This window comes from Neovison vison, chromosome 13, assembly GCF_020171115.1.
Source record: "Neovison vison isolate M4711 chromosome 13, ASM_NN_V1, whole genome shotgun sequence".
In the NCBI taxonomy this organism is placed as follows: Eukaryota; Metazoa; Chordata; class Mammalia; order Carnivora; family Mustelidae; genus Neogale; species Neogale vison.
The window spans coordinates 86,375,239-86,400,049 of NC_058103.1; the positions used below are offsets into that span (position 1 = coordinate 86,375,239).

General features: G+C 55.7%; 1 protein-coding gene across 2 annotated transcripts; it reads right to left on the bottom strand.

The window, feature by feature from the left end:
- Positions 1-10,744: 10,744 nt before the first annotated feature.
- DLL4 (delta like canonical Notch ligand 4) lies at positions 10,745-19,751 on the bottom strand. 2 transcript variants are annotated; one of them, XM_044231188.1, is made up of 12 exons: positions 19,380-19,751; positions 18,999-19,268; positions 18,432-18,489; positions 17,336-17,599; positions 16,867-16,927; positions 16,648-16,778; positions 15,035-15,204; positions 14,658-14,877; positions 13,472-13,659; positions 12,957-13,174; positions 12,340-12,448; positions 10,745-11,802 (listed from the first exon to the last, which is right to left on the bottom strand). In XM_044231188.1, the coding sequence occupies exons 1-12, from the start codon at positions 19,443-19,445 to the stop codon at positions 11,797-11,799; spliced, it is 1,761 nt and encodes a 586-aa protein (XP_044087123.1). In that variant the 5' UTR covers positions 19,446-19,751; the 3' UTR covers positions 10,745-11,796. The 2 variants fall into 2 exon arrangements, with proteins under 2 accessions (XP_044087123.1, XP_044087122.1); XM_044231187.1 differs by having other exon boundaries at positions 12,957-13,659.
- Positions 19,752-24,811: the final 5,060 nt, after the last annotated feature.

Here is a 24,811-nt window from a genome sequence, read left to right on the forward strand (position 1 = left end):
GACTGATACCAACACATTCCTGGAAGCATCTGAATTGAAAAAAGCAGTTTAGGGGTGCCTGGGTGGCTCAATGGGTTAAGCAGCTGCCTTCGGCTCAGGTCATGATCCCAGGGTCCTGGGATCGAGTCCCGCTTCGGGCTCTCTGCTGAGCGGAGAGCCTGCTTTCCTCTCTCTCTCTCTCTCTCTCTCTGCCTGCCTCTCTGCCTACTTGTGATCTCTGTCTGTCAAATAAATAAATAAAATCTTTAAAAAAAAAAAAAAGGCAGTTTAGGGATATAAATCAGAAGTCTCAAGATATCCCTGGCCTTTGACCCAATATTTCCACTCCAGGAAATTATTCAAAATATGGGAAAAGTCATATGCCTAAGATTTTTCAATGCATTGTTATTTATAATAGCAAAACAAAAGAAGAAAAAACATTTAAATATCCAAAAATAGTTCAGTGTGTAAGTAAATTATGCAATCAATCCCCATGGCAGAGAAATACACACAAAGAGAATAACTTAAATGTGCAGCAATAGATGATCAAGTTTTATAAATTTTATATGAATATAAAATTAAAGCTGTGGAGTCATTAGAAACAATTATGTATGCTTATATTTGCTGGCACAGAAACCTATCTGTGATGCAGAATTCTGTGAAAAAGCAAGTTATAAAATAACCTAATATAACTATTTTAAACTTAAAAAGTCTGTATGTGTTTATTTGCATAGAAAAAAATCCACAGGACCACGTGAAAAAGTTCAGTGCTTACCTCTGAGTAGTAGGACTGTATGAGATTTGCACTTTCCTTTTTTTTTTTTTTTTTAAGATTTCATTTATTTGTCAGAGAGAGAGCACAAGGAGGGGGAGATGCATGCAGAGGGAGAAGCAGGCTCCCTGCTGAGCAAGGAGCCCGACAAGGGACTTGATTCCAGGACCTGGGGATCATGACCTGTGTCAAAGGCAGACACTCAGCTGACTGAGCCACCCAGGTAGCCCTGCATTTTCTTTTTTTTTTTTTTTTTTAAGATTTTATTTATTTATTTGATAGAGATCACAAGTAGGCAGAGAGAGGAAGGGAAGCAGGCTCCCTGCTGAGCAGAGAGTCCAACTCGGAACTCAATCCCAGGACCCTGGGATCATGACCTGAGCTGAAGGCAGAGGCTTTAACCCACTGAGCCACCCAGGCACCCTTGCACTTTCTTTTTTTATGCCAATTCAGATTGTCTAGGATTTTTTAAGAGAACATAAACTACTTCCATCTAGAAAAGAAAAAGTCACAATAAAAATCCACTACGAAAACAACATAGTAAAAATGCCCAGGGCCGCAGAGTCAGGCAAAAATGCAAACTATGAACCATCACATGCACTATGATTAAAACTATTAAAACAATGATAACAAGATACATGAGGAAAAAGATGGGGGGAAGCGGCATAGACCAATGATGGATGTGTTGAGGTATTAGGATTACAGGTGACTCCTTTCTCTCTTTAGGGCTTATAAGATATAATTTTTAATAATAAAAGTTGCTCTTAAAGAGCAGTTCATGGTTTTCTGGTGGCTGAGGGGCAGAAAGTATCTCAGAATTATCTAGGGCATATTTTCAAGATGCCCATTGGCTAACTTCCTCACACCAGAACAATGCCCCATTGGTGAGGACCTCAGTAACTCCAGGTAAATTAGGCTCTTCCTCCTCTGCTCCCACAGCCCTTTACCCCACTTCTGTTTATGTGTCCCCTCCACCTCATGCTTCCCACAGAAACAATTATTTGTTGAGTGCTTACCATGAGCTAGGCAGTTGGCTAAATGCTTTACATCATTCTGGTTACAAACTCCTCCCTTACTTTGTGAGGTAAATATCATTTCACAGATGAGCAAACGGGAGCACAGGAAAGGTGGGTAAGCCCCTTATGGGGATGCCTGGCAAGCCACAGAGCTTAAGTCTAAAGGCAGGTAGAGCAATCCTGGATCCCCCTTGCTGGTAAGCTCTTGATATCCCGCTTCCTGAGAGCTCCCTGAGAGCAGACTCCATCTTTGAGGTCTTTTGTGGGGACCCACTCAGTGCTGGCTCATGGAAGGTTCTCCACAAAAGTAGGTAGAAGAAGTGGAGCTTTTACTTTGAAAAGGCCAGGGCACCTTGAGGTTCTGAGGAGAAGGAATCCTGAAAGACACAGGTTCAACCCTGACCCTCTCAAAACAAGAATCCCTACAAAAGTTGGCCCAGGAGTCTTGGCCACCTTCCTGGGGATATATCTTGCCTGTTCCCATTCCTCGTTTATCCCTGCCAACAACATCTGTCCCCTTCCCTTCCAGTGGGACACTCCCACTCAGTGGATTCCTCTCTGACTTCTGTAGCAGCCATCCTGTCTTTCCTCTGAAAATCCCCTTAGGAAGGGGCTTCAGATGTCATCCCCACAGAAGTACCCCTCATGAGAGAGGATTACCTCCACCTTGGAGAGTGGCACATGACTTACAGGTGAGACACACATGATGGCTTCCTTTTCTAGACCTTTCTCAAATGAACCTTTCCTTATTGTTCCCCTTCAGGCGATCACTTCTCATTTCCTTATGATCTGTTCCTTCCTACTTCTCATTCCAGTCACTGCAAACAATGTCTGGTGTTAGTGGGCACAATTATCTGAACCGGGGGAAGGTGTGTTTTAGGAGCTCGGGGACCCTGCTAAGGTATTATGCTAAGCGATGAGGTTACTTTGTAAAGCTGCTGATACCCAAGGGATGAAAAAAACCTCCCCAGACGTGGGCTCTTGAGCCCAGTTTGCCCAGATTTGAGCCCATCTCCACCATTTACCATCAAGTGCACTGTCTCTGGTTCTCAGTTTTCTCAACTGTGAAATGGGGGTTAATAGTATCCACCTGTGAGTTCTGATGAGTACCGAAAGAAATAACACCTTAGCCAGCACCTGGCATGTGGGAGCTTAGTATGTAGTTGGCTCACGGTTTTTACTATAGACTTTTTCCCTTTCCATTTTATCCAAGATAGAGCCATAGCCTATGATTTATTTTTATTTACTTTTTAATTTCTTTCCTTTTAGAGAGAGAGCAGGGGGGAGATGCAGAGAGAAAATCAGCGCCCCCCCCCCAGCCATGAGCAAAGAGCCCTCTTTTTTTTTTTTTTAAAGATTTTTTAAAAAATTTTATTTATTTGTCAGAGAGAGAGGGAGAGAGAGTGAGCACAGGCAGACAGAGGCAGAGGGAGAGGCAGGCTCCCTGCCGAGCAAGGAGCCCGATGTGGGACTCGATCCCAGGACGCTGGGGTCATGACCTGAGCTGAAGGCAGCCACTTAACCAACTGAGCCACCCAGGCGTCCGATAAATCTTCTTTTTAAAAAAAAAAAAAAGAGCCCCGCATCGGGCTCTTTGCTTGGTGGGAGCCTGCTTCTCTCTCTCTCTCTCTGCCTGACTCTCCGCCTGCTTGTGATCTTTCTCTCTGTCAAATAAATAAATAAAATCTTTAAAAAAAAAAAAAAAGATTTAGTTTATTTATTTGACAGGGAGAGAGATCACGAGTAGGCAGAGAGGCAGGCAGAGAGAGAGGCAGCTGGGGGTGGGGAGCAGGCTCCCTGCTGAGCAGAGAGCCCGATGAGGGGCTCAATCCCAGGACCCTGGGATCATGACCTGAGCTGAAGGCAGCGGCTTTAACCCACTGAGCCACCCGGGCACCCCATCAAATAAATAAAATCTTTAAAAAAATACATAAAATTAAGTAAAAAAGCGAACATTTAGAATTTAAAAAGCTGAAAAATACCTCAAAAATTATAAAAAACATTATTTTAAATTATCAACAGCTTGAAACATGAAACTGCCATATTTATAGGTATGGATACATCTTTTTTTTTTTTTTTAAGATTTTATTTATTTATTTGACAGACAGAGATCACAAGTAGGCAGAGAGGCAGACAGAGAGAGAGGAGGAAGCAGGCTCCCTGCTGAGCAGAGAGCCCAATGCGGGGCTCGATCCCAGGACCCTGAGATCATGACCTGAGCCGAAGGCAGCGGCTTAACCCACTGAGCCACCCAGGCGCCCCAGGTATGGATACATCTTAATAAAAAAAGAAATATACATTTGGTTTTTTGATCCTGTTCCTGGCACCGAGCTCTTAAAACTCTTGGAATTTCCTAAATGATAAGAGTGATAAAGGTGGCTTTTGTTATTCATAACAAACCCACATCAACCACACCTGAATTTAGTTAAGTGAAGGCTATTTGGACTCCCTAAGGATGGGGGAGGGGGAGTGGCTGGTTGCCAGGGAAACCAACCAGGTGATTGAAATTGAGAACGGGAACCCACAGCCCCAACTTCCAGTTTCTGGGTAGGGGAGAAAGGCTGGAGATTGAGTTCAATCACCAGTCGCTAATGATTTAGTCGATCACACCTGTGTAATGAAACCTCCGTATAAAACTCGAAAGGACAGGGGGTTGGGAAACTTCTGGGTTGCTAAATACAGAGAGGTGCTAGGAGGGCGGCATACCCAAAGAGGACAGGAAAGCTCCAGGTCCCTTCCCACATACCTTGCCCCACACACCTCTTCCATCTGCCTGTTCCTGAGTGGGTTGTGGGAACCTCTGCTCCGCAGCGGCTTAGAAGCACAAGTAACCTAGACTGGTGATTTGCTTCTGAGGTGGGAGGCAGTCTCACGGCACTGAGCCCCAGAGTTTGTGGGATCTGATGCTGTTTCCAGGCAGATAGTGTTCTCGCTGAGTTACGCACACCCAGGTGGTGAGGCACAATTGCTGGATACGTGGAAAAACTCACAAGTCTCAAGTCAGAAGTGAAGTAGTGGGGACCCTTGGGCAGCTCAGCCACTGAAACGTCCGCCTTTGGATTGGGTCATGATCTCAGGGTTCTGGGATGCAGCAGCGTTGATCTCCCTGCTCAGTGGGGAGACTGCTTCACCCTCTGCCCCTCCCCTCGTTCATTCTCTCTCTCTCTCTCTCATAAATCTTAAAAAGTGAGCGGGGTGCCGGGTGGCTTATGTCGTGATCCCAGAATGAGCCCCGCATTGGGCTCCTTGCTCAGCGGGGAGCTGGCTTCTCCCTCTCCCTCCGCCTGCTGCTCCCTCAGCTTGTGCTCTATCTCTCTCTGACAAATAAATACAATCTTAAGAACAAAACAAAATGGGGGATGCCTGGGTAGCTCAGTCGTTAAGTGTCTGCCTTTGGCTCGGGTCATGATCCTCTGGATCCTGGGATTGAGCCCCACAACGGGCTCCTTGCTCAGTGGGAGGCCGGCTTCACCCTCTCCCACTCCTCTTGCTTGTGTTCCCTCTCTCACCATCTCTCTGTGTCAAATAAATAAATAAATAAAATCTTTTAAAAAACCTAAAAATAAAAACCCAAAAAGGCAGGTAAGTGATAGTCTGCCCAAAGCCCACTATTAATAGTTGCTTGAACAAAGAGAGATTTTCTGTGTATGCTTAGAGGGGAGAGATGCTAAACTAAATAAATGAATAAAATAATCCACAGTCTAGGAGTGACTATACCTCCCACATACTTCTGAAAGATAAGTGTATCTCAGGTCTTTAGCCCATGTGCAAGGACAGAGGTCCTGTCAATACTGGCAGAAGGATGGGAAGAAGGAGTAGCTGAACCTCTCAGGACAGTCTGCCTCAGATGGGGGAGAGAAGACCATACTCTGCTGGTTATGTCAGCTAGACCCTGGGCCAAGGGTGGAAGGCTACGTGGTACCATGTCTACAAAAGCATGGACTATAAGAATTCCCCCATGTCCTGACAGAAGGGTGCATGGGATGGTGAGAAAACTTGGCTACATTTCTCAGCTTCTAATGAGGGAGGAAGACCCAACTGACAGAGTATCCCGGGGGCCGGGGCAGGGCAGTATTCTAGTTACTCAGACCAAGGGCCTGGTCCTCCTGGCAGGGGAGGGGCGGGGCTCCAACAGAGGGCTGGGAGGGTGGGGCCTCTTTCCCAGTTCCAAGGAGGGAAGGAAGGTGTCCTTCGTGGTGGCAGCCAGTGGCTGGATGCAGGGTTGAGAACTGCAATGAGGAGCATTTCAGTGGAGTGGCAGGGATGCTGAGGGGAGGCCCGTGGGTCAGAGTCAAATGTCAGACCCCACAGAAATGTGGCAGTGTGGTAGGACCTGACTTAATTAAGAGAACTCGAGAAAAACAGCCCATGTGGAGAAGTAGGATTCAGGCCCCGAGAGAGCCAAGGAAGTAAAGTCTCTTAAATGAGAGCAGCTGGAATACCATCCCCTATGAACCTACTGCAAATGGGAAGGGGATTCTAAAATCTTCCAGAGCTCTTTTACCAGAGAGAGAGAGAAGAGGAAGCAACTGAGTGAAGGGAGCCATAAGTGGAGGTGACAGTGAGCAGACCTGGTCTAGAAGGACGGGCCTGGCCTGATGGCTGCCAGTGTGGGAAAAGGACAGCAATTTTTGGACAAGCCGAGTGGCACGTACCTGTCTGCTCATTCCCCGGGTTTGCTTTGCCTCCAAACTCAGCCAAGAAGCAGGAGGACTGGAGACAGCCAGGCTGGCTGTGCCTGGCAGGGCTTTGGCTTGGCTCTGCCCTGTAGGGGTGCCATGACTCAGGGCAGGCTGCTGCCCAGAGCTGAATCCAGCCGCTGGAGATGCTAGTCACCTTGTGTCTGCCGTAGCTTTAGCTGGCTTTCTGGACCCTGCGTTGTGGACTCGGAGGGTCTTTGGGCATGAGTCCACTCGGCCAGAGTGTGAGTAGGGTGCAGGGCCACAGAGGCCAGGGGAAAATAGGGCAAAAGCCACTTGTGACAGATCTCCAAGGGGAAAGGGACTCTTGAGGACTTGGGGTTCTGCCATCTCTTCCCAGCACCAGAGTCCCCCTTCCACACATCAGAAGTTGACCTAAGCTAGTGGTGTTCCTTAAAGACAAGGGGTACCGAGAAGGGGAGGGGCAGGGCTCCAACAGAGGGCTGGGATAGTGGCATCTCTTTCCCAATCCCAAGGGGAATGACACCTGGGTGGCTCAGTCGGTTAGGTGTCTGCCTTCCGATAGGGTCGTGATCCCAGGGTACTGGGATGGTCCATATCCAGCTCCTTGCTCAGTGGGAAGTCTGTTTCTCTTTCTCTCCTGTCATTCCCCCTGCTTGTGTGCTCTCTCGCGCGCGCGTGCTCTCTCTCTCTCTCTGACAAATAAATAAATAAAATCTTAAAGAAAAAACGGGCACAACAGGAAGCAATGGTGGAGACAGCCTGGGATCTCAGCTGCCCCTTTGGTCCTTAGGGCTACTGCTGCGACTACCTAGCCAGCCCCATCCCTATCCTGTGGGCTAGGAGAGGGGAAGCAGCAGAAAGTGGTTTGTTGGCATAAGCTTGGGAAGGATTAATCGATCAGTGGGGGAACTCGTTGCTCATAAGTATTTTCATTCACCAATTCCTTTCAACCTCCTAGTAATAGGCAAGAGTATGGACATCATCTGAAAGGCTAAAGGACGGTTAGCCTCCTTGGGCAGAGACCATGCTTTATGGCCAAAGCCTGCTATATGAAAGGTGCTCCATCAGTGTGTAAGCAATGAGAACTGGATGGACTTGTCCCAGGTCACCTGGCAATGAGACCTACTGGGGCAAAGGAGCTTCAACCTCCCGTCTCAGACCCGGGGCTCTTTGCAGCCCGTCCCCACTCGTTTGCATTCAGGCTACTTCCGGGGCGGGGGTAGCTGAAGCCCGAGGGCCGCGAGGTGGGTAGGAAGCTGGCTGTACGCGAAGCCCCCCACCCCCACCCCCCGGCCCAGTGTCTCTGGATAACCTGAGGCGTCTTGAGGGGCCGCGCTGCACTCAGCTCTGCTGTCCACTTCCTCGGGGTCGGCGCCCGTAGGGAGCTCTGCGCTACAAAGACAACTGAACTCGAGGCCGCCGCCGCCGCCTCCGTGGGCTCGCCCACTCGGGCCCCGGGATGGAGAAGGGCTGAGCCCCGACCGCGCGCAGCCCCGACGGCCGCACAGCGCCCTCTGGTGCCGGGCAGCGGGGCCCCGGGCCGTTCAGCCTGCCTGCCCGACGGCTTCCCGCGGCCACGGCCCCGACCCCGCGTGGCCTCCCAGGCCCGGGGCGGGCTTCGGTGAGGCGAGGGGCGGAGCCCGGCGGGCGGGGGCGTCTCCGAGAAACTCGCGGCCTTCGGCTGCTTCCCGGCCCGGGAAGTGAGCCGGGGTCGGGAGGCCGCAAACAGGAAGTAACAAAGGGCTGTAACAAAGAGCGCAGGGGGGCGGGGGTGCCGTGGGACCTCCGGGGCGCCCGGCGGCGGCGGCGGCGGCGGCAGGTGGAGAGCCGACCGGCCAGCGCGTCGCACCTGCCCTTTCCGCCGCGCCCGGGGCTCGGGGCCCGCGGGGATCCGGCGGGGCCATGGGGCCGAGTCGTGCACCCTGGACGCGAGGGAGGGCGCGGCCACCCGGCGAAGGTGCATCCTCTCCCCGGGAAGGGACAGTCACAGTTCCCTGAGTGAATCACTTCCATCCCCTTCCCGGAATGCAGCAGGCCACGTGGGACGGAGGGCTGGATTTGCCGATCCTGCCGGGACCCAGGGGGAAGGGCTGGAGAGATGCAGGGAGGGGAGAGCCCTGTGTGTGTGTGTGTGTGTGTGTGTGTGTATGTTGGCGGGGGGAGGGTCCCCGTAGGAGTTGGAGCGTCCATCCCGACTGCCTGAGTTTAGTGGTCTTATTTAGCCTGAGCTGGGGGACTGGGCGGGAGGGGTGCAGATAGAAGACACTGTCTTTTTGTTTCCTACCCCCTAACCAATCCTGAGTGGCCCTGAGGCTGGAGAGGGGGCCCCTGGTGGAGCAAGCAGGATAAAGGCATTCCTCCCTTCACTGCCTCTTCCTGACTCACCTCCCCACCCCGCAGAGATCCCCAGGTGGTTAGCAGCCAGTGGGCCCTGGAAAAGCAGCTGTCCCCAGAGCTAGAGTTCACAGAGGGGTCAGATGAGCCTTTAGGCTGGGCACTGCCTCCAGGCTGTTAAGGAGCCACTGAACTCTGAATTCTCTTATGAAATACTCTAACAAATTCAGGAGGCATTTGCTAAACCATGGAGAGCACTTCCCAGGGCTTTGTTTGACCTTGTTTCTGCCAAGCCAGGGACCTCTCCTGTATACCTGGACACTCTAAGGAAAGTCTTAAGAAAGTCTCGGGTACCTTCCTTACCCATGAGAAGCAGCTGCACCCTCAGGAAGTGACCTCCAGGCTAAGTATAGAAGGGCTTTTGCTGTGGCCTGTCCATACACCAGCTGCTTGGTCTAGCTTCTGCAGGGTCACTGGAGGTAGAACCACAGGTTAGAGCGCCTAGATCCCCGCTTTCCCGGGAAGGCCTGTGTGGTGGACTCTCAGCTCCCTGTCTAGGGCATCAGAGCCTGTGAGTGGTTTTAGCCAGCTCCCCTCCAAGGCTCTTCTCTAGGGGCTGGTGGCCCGTGAAGCCCAGCACAGCCTGGCTGTGTGGACGTGCAGGCTCGCGAGTGTCCTACCTGTCCCCCACATGGGAGCCTCGTCATCTGCCTTGTGTCCCGGCCCAGTTTTCCCAGCCCCCAGGGCCCGGGAGCTGCTTTCCTGTTTCATTTTGGGCAGGAAGAGTGAGGTCGTGTTGTTCTTCCCCCTGCTGCCGGCTCAGGCTGTGGGAACGGTTCCCTGAATACTTTCCTGTTTGATACCCTGTGTGCAGTGAGGGGAGCAAGAGCAAGGCGTGGAGCATGTGCCTGCGGGCGAGTGTGGACGAGCCTAGGTCTCTAGCTCCCACACCTCAGCATAAGCCCCCAGGTCAAGGGCGGGCATGCTGTGCATTTAAGGGAGAAAGGAAAAGGGAGGGCAAGGAGCATGCATGTACTTGGACTCCATGGGGAGCATCTGGTGGGCCTATTTCGCGTTACTGCGGACAGGCTGGGAGCATGTGCTTGGCCTTTGTCAGTGATTCCATTTTTTTCATCATTTGCTCTCCATGGGGTATATCTGGCTATAGAGAGAGGACTGTGGCCCCCTAGGGACCATGACATACCTTATAGGAAGGTAGACACGAAGTCAAGACTGAAACTCTCTCATTAGTGCCTCAGCCAAAGAAACCTGGACTCAGGGAAGGCCACCTCCCCATCCTCCTCCTCTCCCTGCAGTCTTCAATAAACTCCTGCAGCTCTGGGTAGACCAGGTGCCTGGACTCAGTTCTCCTGGCTGGCTGCAAGGACAGACCTAAGGCAAGCCCCCCCATGCTGCATCCCCCCAAGACAAGTGCCGTGCTGGGACTGAGAAAAGAGTAGGTAGGTGCCAGTCTATCTAAAACCCTTCAGTGGTAGGAGGGAAGACCCAGATGTCATTCTGGTTCAGAAACCCCATTCTCCAATAAGTGAATCTACTTGAGAAGAGCAACACCAGGAGAATCATCCCTTCCCCCAAATTCCTGTATCCCCCAGGCTGACTAGGGAGCCCCAATTTTTTTTCAGGCTTGAGGAGAGAAAGGGGGATAGATTCAGGTCAGGGGGCATATCCCCCAAGTGATGGTGGAAACATAGGGGGAATCAGGGGGCCACAGCAGCCTCAAGCCAGCAGGCAGGGAAGGCTGGTCTAGGCCTGGGAGTAGATGCGCCAGTTGGGGCTCCGTAAGGACTGGAAGGGACAAGCATCCGGAGCACAGCAGGCGAAGCCCAAGTGCATGCCCAGGGTCCCAGCGGTTCTGGCAGAGCAGCAGGTACCACTAGGAGACGGGGAGTCAGAGAGGCTGGAGAGAGCATTCATTCCCCTTCTGCCATCACAAACACAGGACCCAAGAAGTAATAAACTCCTGTACACATCTGTTCCATATTATAAATACACATTATATACAAAATAATGTTATAAAATGTAGAAAGGTCAGTGCTTCTGATTCTTAAATTACTGAAATACTAGACTCCAAAATAAACTACAAAAAAAAAAAACAACAAAATAAAAACTCATATTATTGATTTCTGAAGATCGGCTTCAAGGGTGGTCGGGGGGCAGTAGTGGGTGTGGGCAAAGCCCAGGCTCGAGGCTGTAGGAATGGTTTGAGGGAGGCAAGGGCCTGGGTGGCAACGGCACCTCCTTTTTTCCTCACTGGAATTTCCAGCATCACTGCCCTGAGCTTCCCAGTTAGGCCTGGCTCCCCTGGCAGGCCCTTCCTCTGTGTGCTCACGGGAACAGAGAGGCACCCCAGGCAGGAGGCTGGGGAAGCCAGGTAAGGCTTACCAAGAACCTTGCCCAGAGGGCCAAGGCCAGGGAGAAGCTGGAGGGGTGTTATGAGCAAGGCCCACGTGTAGTAGTTGAAGGCACCAGACGGAAAGGTCTTCCACTTCGGGCGCTCACCTCACCTGCAGGGCAGCTCCTGCCAAGGGCTGCACCCGATGGTATCCGGGCCCACTGATGGCCCCGCTCATACTGGCCTCCTCTCTGATTTGGACCCAGCTGTTGCAGTGGGGCCTGGGCCAAAGGCACTTTTGGAAACACAGATGCCAGTGGAGGCCACACCAGCTCCAGGCCCCATAAGGCCAATGCCGCTCCCTCTGGAAAACAGGCCAGATCCCCAGAGGGGCCCTCTGAAGGTCCCGGCTGGCAGGGCGGGTTCCAGTGGCACCTCTCCTCTGTTCCCTGGGCCAGCTCGGCCACCAGTCTGATGCCAGACAGACACCCAGAGGCATGGAAGGGTACTGCATCTCTTGGCAAGTTCACAGTCTGTCCAGGTCATGCCATTCCCTCTTCCTCCTGAGAGCAGCACGTTGCATATTAAAAATGTCCCATCCAGGATGCAATGTAAACAATGCAGAAGGAAGATCCAGCTGCTGGGGCCGAGCTGGGATGTCCTGGGAAGGCTCCTGCCTTATACCTGGAGAGAACGTGGAAAACAGGGAAGTCGGTTACCCTGGAGGACAAGAACTCCCTCTTCCATGGTGGCCCCGGGACCTCCCTGGAGAAACAGGTGGGGCAAAGGGAGGGTGGGACAGCCCTCCCCAGACATAGGCCCTGATCCATGCACAAGCCTGGGAGCCTGTGTTCGTGCGGCCGGCCAATGGAGGAAGCAGCGGGAAGGGGCAACAGGGACACAAGGCAACCACTCTTGCCCCCTACCCCAGCAGCTGGGAAGCAGTGCCAGGGAGCTGGCCAGATGCCACGGCCACCCAGCCCAGCGGTAACACAGCAGGAAGAGCTAGGCCCAGCTCAACCCCCCATGGCTCCTGTTTCACATCCTCTGCAGCAACAGGGCCAGCAGGGCCCCAAGAGCCCCTGAACCTGGCCTGCCAAGGAGGGGTTCTGACCCACCCTTCAGAAGCGGGCCCCTGGGCTTGAAAGTCACCAGGCTACTTTCCCATTCCTGGATGGCGGAAGGAGACAAGCTGGAAGGGAAGGTGAGCCCAGCACTCACCTCCGTGGCAATGACACATTCGTTCCTCTCTTCTGATATCAAACACACAGACTGGTACATGGAATCCCTGGGGGAGCATATCGCTGATATCCGACACTCTGGCTTTTCACTGCGGGAACACAAGACAGGCCGGTGAGAGAGGGACGGGGGTAGAGCTGGGTGGGGGACAGGTGGGGTGCTAACCCTGACCCTGGAGAGCCAAAGGGCATGGGCTCTGAGAGAAGACACAGGGACTGGGGATGCCCAAGGCTAGCCTGGGGGACAGTGAGGAACAGGCCCCCAAGAGAGCCACAGGACCTCCAACCTTACCAGGGTCTCAGGCCTGGAAAAAACCAGCATTGCTCCTCCGGGCAAGCTGGCCCATGGAAAGACAGAGTCAGAAGAGACCCCCCCCCCCCACCGCCCCATGTGGTCCCTTGACATTTGTGAATGAATGAAAGAATGAATGAGAAGAAGGGAAGAAGGATCCCTGGAGGAAATCTTGTCGCAGGGGACTCCTGTCAGCATTGAGAAACTAGTCAAGGGCCTGGTGCCAGCCTTCCACCTGTCCTGGGGGAGCCTATGGAATACCGTGCAGGGCCCTGTGGCCTGGCCTGGAGCATCCCAGTGCTGCTCACCTGTGTAACCGCAGTGGCGCCTTCTCCCCTAAGCTCTTCTCACTGTGGGGGTACTTTCCCAGCATGGTCCCTCGCCCCAGAGCCCCTGGGGCCAGATTATAGTCCAGCGTGTGGTTCTGCTGTTTGCCACAGTTGGACTTGTCCAGGCCACAGTCCACTTCCAGCTCCTTCTTCTGGTTTGTATTCTTGAGCTGGGCAGCAGGGATCAGGTTGTCCTTCTGGAAGTCCGACAAGTTGTTCATGGCCTCCCTGCTGCCGTCGTCAGGTCGCCGGAGCCGCAGCTGCCGCACAGCCACCGCCACCATGCCCAGCAACACCAGCACCACCACCAGGCCCACACCCAGAGAGACAGCCACCCAGGGGAAGCTGGGCGGCATGCTCACAGGGAACTCGCAGCGGCTGCCCACAAAGCCATAGGGACAGTTGCAGACAAAGCTGTCCTCGGAGAGGCCAGGGTAGCAGGTGGCCCCGTTGAAGCAGGGTCCCGAGGTACAGGCGTCGACATGTATCCGCACCTCGCAGCGCCGGCCAGAGAAGCCAGCAGCACAGGTGCACACGAGCCCATTCTCCATCTCGTGGCAGGTGCCACCATGGGCACAAGGGTTGCGGGCACAGTCACTGAGGTGGAGTTCACAGTAGGGGCCTGTGAACCCAGGACGGCAGCGGCACACGCGGTTGGGACCACGGTTCAGGCACTGGCCCCCTGTGGGTACACATGGGTCCTGAGTGAGCAATCGCCTGGGAGTCCCCCCAGGGGGAGCACCCCAGCCCAGATCCTACCACGAAGAGTGCTGTACCAGGAATTGGGAGATCTGGGCCCCGAATTCTTCAGTGAACTCACATATAAAAACCACTAGCATCTTGCAGAGCTGGAATCGGACAGCTCTGTTTGGGTTCTCTCTCCAGCTGAAGGTGACCTAGCACCTGTTGCTGTGCCTTATTTGAAGCCTCAGTTTCCTCCCTTGTTAAATTAGAGTATAACTCTCTCCCCTCCACAGGAGATCTCCGAGGGTTAGGTCAGATGATGCAGGAAGGCAGGAGCCCCTGCCTGGTATATAGTAGATGCTCAAATAAATGTAATTATCAGTTAACAAAGTTAACAGAGTAATTAGCTGGAGAACAGGCTCCATCTCTGCCCTTCCCACCCTTCTCCAGCTCCTGAGGCTTCTCTCCTGCACAGTGCTGCCTGGCTCACAGAGGGTCATCAGGAGGCCAAGGAGACAAAGATAACCAGTGTGCTTTGTGCCCCCCAAAATGCGGAACATTGTAGATGCCTTGTTCCATGCCAGGCTCCACATGGCCAGGGGTAAGGTGAGGCCTTTCAAAGTCGGGCCTTGACTGTGCCAGCCTCTCACTAGGAGGGGCCCGAGGCTTCATAGGTCCCTCTCCCTAGACCAAGATTTCCTAGGGAGGGTAAGAGGCCACCCCTGCCAGGAGGGGGCTCTGACGTCAGACTAAGACGTGAAGCTGGGTACGTGCCTCTCCTCCCCTTAAGCCCTGCACCCACTGCCAACCTGCTCTTCTTCCAAAACCACCAGCTGATGATGCCAGCCCCTCACCACCCAGAGCGGGTTGGGACCATCTCAGCCTGCCCAGAGGGACAGACCTGGCCTCTCTCTGCTCCAGACTCTCCCTCCCCAGAAGGCTCTCTGAGTCCTAAGCCTGCCCCCAACCCCGGGTTAACAAGGCCACGAGACTCACCATTGGCACACGGGTTGCTGGCACACCTGTCCACTTTTTTCTCACAGTTGGAGCCCATGAAGTTGGGGGGGCACTCACAGGCATAGCTGGCCCCCTGGCTGCGCTCCCGGCAGGAACCCCCATTGAAGCAAGGGGAGTCGGCACAGCTCAATGTACTGTGCTCACAGTGCAGGCCATAGTAGCCCGGGGCACAGAGGCAACGGTAACCATCCTCCTGGTCCTGGAGAGAGATCAGAAAGAGGCGCAAGTCAGACCCCGGGGGGCAACAATGCATGGCTTGGGACCAGACCCCCCCACCCCACCCACAATGCCATGGCTGCACCTCCACTGGCCCCCCTGGCTCTACCTGGCCAGACCTCTATGGGCCCGAGTCTGACCTTACAGCTGCCCCCGTTGCGACAGGGGTTGCTGTCACACTCGCTGAGCTCCAGCTCGCAGTCCACGCCAGTGTAGCCTGGGCGGCAGGTGCAGGTGTAGCTCCGCTGTCCGCTGTTGGAGCATGTCGCCCCATTCTTGCAGGGGGAGTGGTGGGTGCAGTAATTGAGATCTGCCGAGACAGGCAGCAGCCAGCTGAGTGGGGCTGTAGAATGGTCCCCACCTCCAGACTCCTCATAGTGCAAGTTCACCATCCATGTGCACCCCAGAGGCTTCAGCCCAAAGTCATCCTGGCCCATACCCTTCTTCCTTGACCCGAGCAATGCACCCAAGTTTAAAAAAAAAATACAGTTGGACAACTGCCTGCTAGGTAAGCTCCCAGCCACTGGCCACCAGGGTAGAAGGAAGGGAAGGAAGAGGAGTGGATGGCAAGGCCCCATGTGAAGGAGGAAGTCAGAAAAGGCTTCATGGAGGAGGGGCAGCTGAGATAAGCCTAGAAGGAGGGATAAAATGTTAACAGGTGGAAATGATAGGGAGGAGGTAAAAGCCACCTTAAGTAGTGACCAGGCATTTTTTAAAGGGAAATGCATTGCAAGAGTATTTTGAAATATAAGTATTTGTTTTCTCATTTGGAAAGGACAGGGAGGGAGCAAATACAGAGCAAATACAGAAACTGGAAGGGCTGTGTTTGCCTATGATGAGTATATGACTATGTTACCTGGGAGCTAATGTGGGGAGAAGAAAGAGAGTGGGCAGGAAGAGGTGTGTACATGTGTTTGGGGTAGGGTAGAGAAAGCAACACACACACACACACACACACACACACACACAGAATACAGGGGCTGTTGAATTCCAAGCCCCTTGATGCCAGAAAGTCAGGGCCCAGGCAAGTTCTTTCTAGCCTGGTAAGCCCCCTGCCCACCCTTCCTTCAGCTTGTGCTGGTGTATCCATGGCAACAGCCACCCTCTTTGACCCTGAAAATGGGAGACACGCTGCAGCTGGCTACAGGATGAGGGAGCAGAGGCTCCTTCCCGCACGGCTGGAGCTGGCCGACCTCCGCTGGAGGAGTGACCAGCCTGCCCTCCCAAACCCAGAAAGAGACTGTAGGCCGAGGCAGCTGGCTGGCAAGCGCCACTGGGGAGGAACAAGGGAGCCTGTTTCTGCCCCACACCAAGAAGTCGGTTAGATGCCACTCCGCCCAGGGGCACAGCTCGCCCACAGTCTCAGGGCAGCTGCTGGGCACACCCCACCAGACAGCTGTGTAGGGAGAGCTGCTCAAACAGCCCAAGCAGGTAAGCAAACACTTAGGGGGTTAATAGGTAACTACAAGGTAGAAGGAGGAACCGAGCCCAGCATCTCTCCTCCTGGGCCTTGCTGGAATTTGAGCACAACCTGCAACTGCTCCTGCTTCCTGGCTTCTCTAGGCACCCTGAGCAAGAAGGCCCCACCATCTCACTCTAGACCAATGTAAGGATCCTTAAAAGCCCCAAGGTCTTTGAAGGATAATGGGATAAGCCAACTGGGCAGTCATCCAGTAAGAAGGGCAAGCACTCTGGTTCCCACACTTGCCCACCTCTCCCAGCCCCTCTGCGTGCTCTCTCTGCCTTGACTCACCTTGGTCACAGAAGAGGCCACCCCAGCCCTCATCGCAGGTGCACTGCCATGGGATGCTGCAGGTGCCATGGCGACAGCCATTGTGGGGAATACATTCATCGCAAAGGCGGCCCTGCCAGCCTGGGCGGCAGCTGTCAAGCAAAAGGGAGGCTGAGGGTGAGGTGAGGGCTTAGCTGGGGGGCTAGGTCCCTCCTCGCCCACTTCCTGTCCCCTACTCACATGCACTCCGCTGGCTTGCTGCAGTAGCCGTTCTGTTCGTGACAGCCAGAAAGACAGACCGCTGAGAAAAGAAAACAGAGCCCAAGTCAGATTGTTAAGGACTCTGCAGCCCCCTCTCCCTCTCCTGGCCCTGGGGGCGTCCCCAGCTCTCCTGGTCTCACTTCCCTCTCCTGGCCTCCCAGAGGGGCCGCAGGTGTTATTAAGGGCAACAGTGGCACAGGGAAGGAGAATCCAGGCTGGATGGAAGGCAATAAGGGGGTCCCTGTGGGCTCTGGCAAGATGGGGAGGAGCACTAAGAAAAGACAGATCAGAGTCCACGCCTATCCTAAGCATCCCCACCTGTTCCTGAGACCCGGCTAGTGGGCAGCCTGGACCTGTTCTGTGAGGGAGGTAGGCTGTGGCCAAAAAGAGGCCACTGTGCTGGCTCCGGGGGACCCGGAGCCAGGGAGGCAGGAGCTTGGCTGCTTACGCTCTTCGCAGTACTCCCCAGTCCAGCCGGGGAGGCAGGACAGGCTGCCATCTGGTTGGCACACGTAGTGGCCGAAGTGGTCATTGCGCTTCTTGCACAGGCGTGAGCAGCTGTCCCCATAGTAGTTGTCACTGCAGATGACCCGGTAAGAGTAGCGCAGCCTCGTTGGGGGGCTGGTCTGCTCATCCAGTAACCAGTTCTTGCCCACAGCTAGGGAGCCCTGGATGGCGATCTTGCTGATGAGCGCGTCGGGTGGCAAGGCCTCTGAAGGGGCAGAGGGCCAGGTCAAGGAAGGGCAGCCAGTCCCGAGAATGCCAGCCACTGCTGGATCAAACCAGCTGTTCAGATGACCCCCAGCAAGCACAGGCTAGAGGAACCCAAATGTCCCACTGCTTAGCTGCCACCTGCGAGCACGTATGTGCCCTAGCTGAAGGCCTGATATCATTCAGAAAGGAGCCAACAGAAGGATGTTAAAATGTTCTCCAGTGTTCTGGAGGCAGATAAACCAGGAAAGAGGAAAAGAGGTCAAAATGGAGAAGAAAAAAAAAGGGGCAAAGAGAGAGAGAAGGAAGGAGGGAGAGACGGAGGAAGAAAAGAAAAGGAAAGAAAAAAGCCAGGCCGGGGAGGACCCTGGGAGCAAAGGGTCCTCTGGTGCCCATTCACGGGTTCTGCCATTAGAGATGGGCAATGCTTTTCTTTTTCCTTTTCAAAGTGAGAATTGTTGTGCTGCTGAAATATCCTTTTCCTCTGTGTCAGAACAACATCCCAAAGCCATTATTCCCTTTCCAAAGGAGCGGAATTCACGAAAGGTGTAAAATACAGGAAGGGGCCCGTCAGCGGCGCTGGCAGCTTCAGCCTTTCTCACCGCCGTGCTCCCCGCGTTCCCACGCCAAAAATAACCCGCAGGAAACGCAATTGTGCTCAGAGTCCAGGCAGCGAGCGGAATCCGAGCGTCCAGCGCGGGGCGCAGCTCCAGGCAGAGCTTAGTGTCCTGCCCCCCTCACCCCCCACCCCGCACTTCCCCCGCCTATCACAGGTTAACTCTTTCGGCGCTGCGCCGTGTCGCCCCCCTGTGGCGGCCGAGCGAGCTACTCACCTGGCCGCAGGTCGTCTCCTGGCGCGTGCCAAGCTTCTATGATGAGTGAGAAGGTACCCTGGAGGCCAAAGGAGGGGGCGGGGGAAGACAGAGAGAGATGAGTCGGGGCGGGGAAGGTGGAGGTGCCTCGCGGCCTCGGGTTTAATTAATCTAATTGCAGGATACAGTTACAGCTCCCGGGTCAACATAACGGGTCTGTGCGCAGCATCGCGCGAGCGGGGAAGGTGAGCGGAGAACCCCGAGCAGGAGGGTTGAGAGATGGGGGCATGTTAGCTAGAGTCATTCGAAGGTGGGTGATGCGCTGATGCAGTGGCTGATGAAAATCATCCCAAGAGTTGGGAGAAGAGAGGGCACAGGACTGGGAAGAGGGAGACCGGTGAGAGCCTTCCTGAGGATGAGGTCTCAGGGGAGAGTCAGAAGAAAGTATCAAAAGAGAGCACCCTTGGTTTTTTTGTTTGTTTGGTTGGTTTAGTTGGAAGCGAGGAAATTGGGGGGGGGGGGGCTTTGGCCCCAGGGAGCCCCTTTCTCGTCTTTCGCGACCCCCCAGTGCACCCGGGCTGTGCTCACCGGCCAGGTGAAATTGAAAGGCAGCTGGAGAGGGTTGCGTCCCCCGCCACTACTATCGTCCCCGACCGCGAAGGAGTTGGTGCCCAACACAGGCGTAGAGACGCTGCCGAAGGTGCAGGGCCCGGGCGACAAGACCGCCTGGAAGTGCTTAAGGCAGACGCGGAAGAACGTCCTGCAGCCGGGTTCGCACGGCCGCCCGCTGGCCAGCACACCACGCTCGTTGGCAAACTCCTGCAGCTGCAGCTGGAAGACTCCGGAGCAGGCTGCGCGCTATTGCACAGGGACCGAGGGAAGGAAGGAGGGGAGCGGTCAGCTCGGCAGACGCCCGGGGCTCAGGCTCCGGGCGCGGCGGGAAGGGGTGGAGGGGGCGCGGGACGTTACCTGCTGCCAAAGTGCCACCAGCAGCAGTAGCGCCCAGCGAGAGGCGCTACGGGACGCGGCTGCCATCCCCGGGAGCGTCGCTCTCTCCCCGCGCCCGCCCTGTAGCTGGCTTCGTTCGGGACGCCGCTTTCCCGTGCGTCTATCCGCCGGAGGGGTCCCTGAAAAGCCCTTCTGGGGCTTTCCTCTCGCTTCGCCTTCTCGCTAGTTCTGCTCCAGCTGCTGCGGTAGGTAATCCAGGTGAGGACGGCTGGGTGGCGGCTGGGCTGAGGACGTGTCCTCGGGCTGATAGTGGAGCTGCAAGCGGGCTAGTGCTGGGTACACTGCACTGAGGCGGCTGGAGCTGGGGCTCTTGGCCTCGTGTTCCCAGCTCGCGCTCTGCGCCGCTACTGAAACCTGCGCGCTCGGGAGCCTTCCTTATATATATTGGCTCGTCTCTTCGCCGCCTGTCACTCAGAACCCATGGTCACTCTCCCCTCCCCTCCCGTCCTCTAGCGCTCCAGCCCCAACAGGGCCTGGAGGGGGCCTCCGCCCCCGCCATCCCCTATCCCCGCCAGCCAGTCACGCACAGGTCCCCGCCCCTCCGCGCCGCTCTCAGCCCCTGGGTCCCCTAACTCTGCGCGTGCCAAAGTAACCAGTTCTCCGCGGCGGAGGAGTTAAGGTCCGAGACCCCGCTGTGAGAGGGGGTGGGGGAGGGCCTGGGAGAATGGGGAGGGAGGTGAGCGAGTGGTTCCCGGATGGTCGTGGAGGCGGAGACACTGGGGAGTCCCCGTGGGCGGTCCGTTCGCAGCCGGAGCTAGTTACCTTCAGCCTTCGAGCAGGTAAAAAGAACTTAAGCTCGGAAAGCGAAAGCAGGGTCGAAGGACTCGGATCGCCTTCTTCCCCGAGCCCTGGAAGCTGTCGCCACCTCAGTCCCCAACCTGTGAGCTCCCATCCACCTCGCGTCCCCCGCACAACAGAGAAGCCAGTGGACGCTTTAACCTCTCTGTGGCCACACCGGGCAAGACGAGGTCCTGGAGTCAAAGACTCTAGGGCTCCCGGGGGCTCCCTCCTCCTGGTGGGCGTCTCCCTCCCTAGTTGCGAGGGGCGTGCCCAACTCGTGCCTCTCCCTTCTGCCCCCAGCCTGGGCTCGACTCGTGCCAGCCCCTAGACGCGTGGTCCCTGAGACAGGGGAAGGGGGCGTGGTCCCCGAGGTAGGGGAAGGGAGGTGCGTCCTCAGCTGTATGGTAATGAGGGTCTGGCCCCTCCTCTAGCGCCTCCCCTCACCTGGGTTCAGCTTCAGCTCCACTGCCCTCCGTCTCCCCCCACCCTAGCAGCCCCAACCCCCCACCCGCGTCCTGTAGCTCCGTTGGGGCAGGGAGGAACTCTTCTGGCTCCAGCGTTGGCTCAAGCCACTGGAGAGTCCTGATGAGGGGCTGAGGTCCGGCAGACCCGGGTCCTCTCCTCATAGGGGCGAAATGTAGGGTGGAACTGAAAGCGCGCGCACTAGTTTGGGTTTCAGACCACTGCGTCTGTCTCGCCTTCGCGGCTCCCCCGGGTGGCCCCACTTCTCCGAGCGGCTGCAGTGCAGCTGCTTTCCCGGAACCCGGCGTGATCCCCGGAGGCCTTGGACCGGGGAGGGCCGGCTTCTCCCAGTCTCGGGGGGTGCCGGGGATCTCTCTGTCTCTGCGACGCTGAGGGCGGCGGGGGCCCAGTGGCTTCAGCTGTCAGCCCGCCCGCACAGCGATGGCTGTAGTCGAGCGATAAGATCGGCGCGAAGCGGGAGGGAGCAGGGACGCGGCGCGGGCCCGGGGGAGGCCGTAGCGCGGGGAGGGGCCGGGGGGGGGGGATCGAGGCAGTGCAGCACAACAGCTGCCTATGCCTAGTACGGTCTGATTTTTTTGACTTGGGGGTGGTGGAGGGTTGGGGGGAAGGATGAGAAACAAGAGGTTGGGAGCGTGGGTTGGGGGAAGGGCGAGATGAGGAGATGGGCTCCGGGGTCCCCCACGCACGGCCACCCCTCCCAGCCACCATCTGGCGCGAGCGGGTTGGCGTGGGGAACCGAGGTGGGGCGGGGGCCGGCAGATGGGCCCAGGCTGCGCTCCAGAGTTAATGTAGGTTATGGGCAGGCGGAGTCCCCAGGCCCGAGGGAGGGGGGCCCAGGGCTTGCCTCCCAGCAATCCTGACTAGTGGGTTCCTCACACTCGCTCCGCCCATAATCTACCTAGACCTGCCTAGGGTGCCAAAGAGTGTCCCTCTCCTCTGAGCTGGCATCCATCCCCACCTAGTTCTCTCTGCCTCCACCTGCAAATCCCAGCCTAGGGATTTTAAGTAAGTTTCTTTACTGACGCTGGCACTTGCCTGCCTCTCAAGGGAGACATCCAGCCCTCCAGGATGCCTCTTGCTCAATACTCGTGATCTGGGACACTCTCTACCCCCCTCACTCATCCTGACTAATGGGTCCAAAAGCACTTTGCAAACAGTTAAGGACCAGACAAAACTATTATTATTCTCAGAGACACAAAATGCAAGGGATCCCAGAGACCTAGAAATCCTTTTTGAGGAAGAAAGGGTTTAATTCTGCTAGCCATCAAAAGGCATTTATGGGGACGCCTGGGTGGCTCAGTTGGTTAAGCAGCTGCCTTTGGTTCAGGTCATGATCCCAGGGTTCTGGGATCGAGTCCCACATCGGGTTCCTTGCTCGGCAGGGAGCCTGCTTCTCCCTCTGCCTCTGCCTGCCTCTCTGCCTGCCTCTCTGTCTGCCTGTGCTCGGTCGCTCTCTCTCCCTCTGTGTCTGACAAATAAATAAATAAAATCTTTAAAAAAAAAAAAAAAAGGCATTTATGAAGCCTCTACTTGCCACGTGGCCTCTGTCCCAGAAGTTCATTATCCTACTAAGATGCCTGCCTCGGCCCTGAGTACCCACCGGCACTCCAGTCCACTGGAGTCCCTCTTTGCCCACATTTGCTGAACAAGAAAGGATCCCACTGCTGGCCCAGAACTGAAATGCAAGTGCCCACAGCTGGGGCTCCTCCCTTTTTCTCCCACTAGAGACCAGAAGAACCCAACATGTGTCCTGGGGGCTGCCAAGAGCAGGAGACTGTGAGGCCACCGGAGGCTGCAAATCACAAGGGGTTTGAACCCATCTGGACATCTGCTGACCTTGCCCCTGTGCAGACGCTCCATGATGCCCTCGAGAAGGAGCATGGATGCAAGGTTCAACAGCCTGGGACTCCCCTGGACTGACTGCGGGCCCTCTGAAAGTCCGCGGGTCCTCATCCTTACTGGCACCGACAACGTCAGGAGCCGGAGCAGGGTCCAGGCCTGGCTTCATGCAAGGCCCACAGCTTCCCATGCAGGGCCTTCTGCTTCTCTTGTCCTCTTCTTCTGGCCCCTGTACGCAGCCCCCCAGCAGGCAGAACCCTCACCTGGGACCCTAAAGCGCCAAGGTTGTCTTCCAGTTGCGCCCCTAAGCTGACCCCGGGTTTATTGGGGGTACCACTGGGGCCACGTAGAGCCTCGGGACCCCTCCCCCGTTGGGTAGCCTACTCGCCCCCCACGCCGCTACCCCTGCCCCCGAGTCGGCGGCGCAGCTCCGAGGGTTCCAGCATGGTTTCGCCCACCCACCCCCGACTCCGGTTCTTGGCGGGGCAAATTGAAGCCAGGTAGGAGTGTGGCGGAGGCCGGACCGCAGAGCCCGTCGGGCATGTCAGGGGCGGGGGAGCGGGCCCGGCTTGGGCGGGGCGCTTAAGCCTTGAGGGGCGCCGCTGCGGTTGCTGCGGAGAAGAGGCCACGTGCAGGGAGCCGCGGCCAGGGAGCTGCACAGAAGGCGGGGAGATTTGCAAACTGTTGCTGCCACATGGCTGCTCCTTTCGATCCATTCACATTGAAATGAGGCCGGCGCGTGCCTCATCTGCCGCAGGGCGCTGCCACGCGTCAGCCCGGCCCGCCGCGTGCCAACTGGGGCAGTGGGGCTGGCAGGGGCCTGCCAGCCATGGGGGTGCAGCCCAGGGCCCTGCGGCCAGGAGAGGGGGGAGGAGAAGGGAGCCGAGCTACCCTAGCCGCTCAGGCGCCGCAGTCTCGCGGACCTTGGCCCTGCAATTGGGAGCGAGCGGACGAGAAAGGACCGGGACGGACGGGTTTCGGAGGGGGGCCAGGATCGATGCCGCCGCTCCCCGCAGATGCGCCCCGGCAGCGCTACTCTCCATCTGCCGCTGCTCGCACCTGCCGGTCAATAAATCGATTTTACAATTTAATGCAGCAGCTTCCCGCCCGCCTGGGACAGATGCCGCCGCAGAACCACCTCCGCCCTCACCCCTCCCCTCGAGGGGCGCCAGCGGTTAGGGCAGGGATTCCCGCTCGGCAGGCGGTGCCCCGCGGGGCCTCCTTCATCTCTTTCTCAAGTCCCTACAAGGAACTGTCTGCTCTGGGTCTTTCCCGTGGAACAGAGTGGGTTTCCCGTAGGACAGGCCTGAGGCTGGTAGAAGAGAAAAGATGATGACTTCGTGGTAGCCTTGAGGACGCATTTGGGGGCTAATTGTGGGCTTCAGGATAAGATGTGAGAGCCCCTGTGAGGAGAAAGGGTAGGACTTGGGACATGGGCGCTAAGAGTGTTGAAGGCAATGAGTCTTGAAGACCCCCCATGATAGTGATGGGGAGCGTTAAGCTGGAATGGGGCCTCTCTCCATTGCGTGCTCTGGCTGAGTGTGGGGAATAAGCATAAAATGGACTTGGCTTTTGGCACTCCTCAGCCATCCAGTCTTGGGGCCTTGGAGTTGTAATTTATTTTTTTTTTATTTTTTAAACAATTGGGGGGGGCAGGGCAGAGAGAATCTCAAGCAGGCTCTGGCTCAGCTCTCCCCAGGCAAGGCTCAATTTCACTGACCCTGAGATAGTGACCTGAGCCAGACCCTTAACCAACTGAGCCATCCAGGTGCCCTTAAGTTTTATTTTTAAGTAATGTCTACACCCCATCTGGGGCTCGAATTCACAACCCTGAGATCAAGAATCACAGGCTTGGGGTACCTGGGTGGCTCAGTGGGTTGGGCCTCTGCCTTTGGCTCAGGTCATGATCCCAGGGTCCTGGGATCGAGCCCCACATCAGGCTCTCTGCTCAGCGGGGAGACTGTTTCTCCCTCTCTCTGCCTGCTGCTCTGCCTGCTTGTGATTTTTCACTCTATCTGTCAAATAAATAAACAAAAATCTTAAAAAAAGAAAAAAAAGAGTCACAGACTACTGACTGAGTCAGCCAGGTGCCCTCTTGGGGCTTGTAATTTAAACCCCTGGGTTTTCGCATCTGTGCAATGGGGATAATAATAACAGTAATGTGGGAGGGTGACCAAGGGACTGACTGTATGTGATTACACATTCTCAGGGCCCAATAAACACTAATTTCCTTTCCCCCGGGTGACATTCTGACAGCCAGGGGGAAGATTTGGGGTAGAAGGGAGATCCCT

Excerpts from the sequence above, each read along its gene's own strand:
- DLL4 (XM_044231187.1), bottom strand. The coding sequence starts at position 19,445 with ATGGCAGCCGCGTCCCGTAGCGCCTCTCGCTGGGCGCTACTGCTGCTG. Across the intron at positions 19,269-19,379 it reads TGGTGGCACTTTGGCAGCAG|CGCGCAGCCTGCTCCGGAGT; the intron begins GTAACGTCCCGC and ends CCTGTGCAATAG. Across the intron at positions 16,779-16,866 it reads AGCAAGCCAGCGGAGTGCAT|CTGCCGCCCAGGCTGGCAGG; the intron begins GTGAGTAGGGGA and ends TTTGCTTGACAG.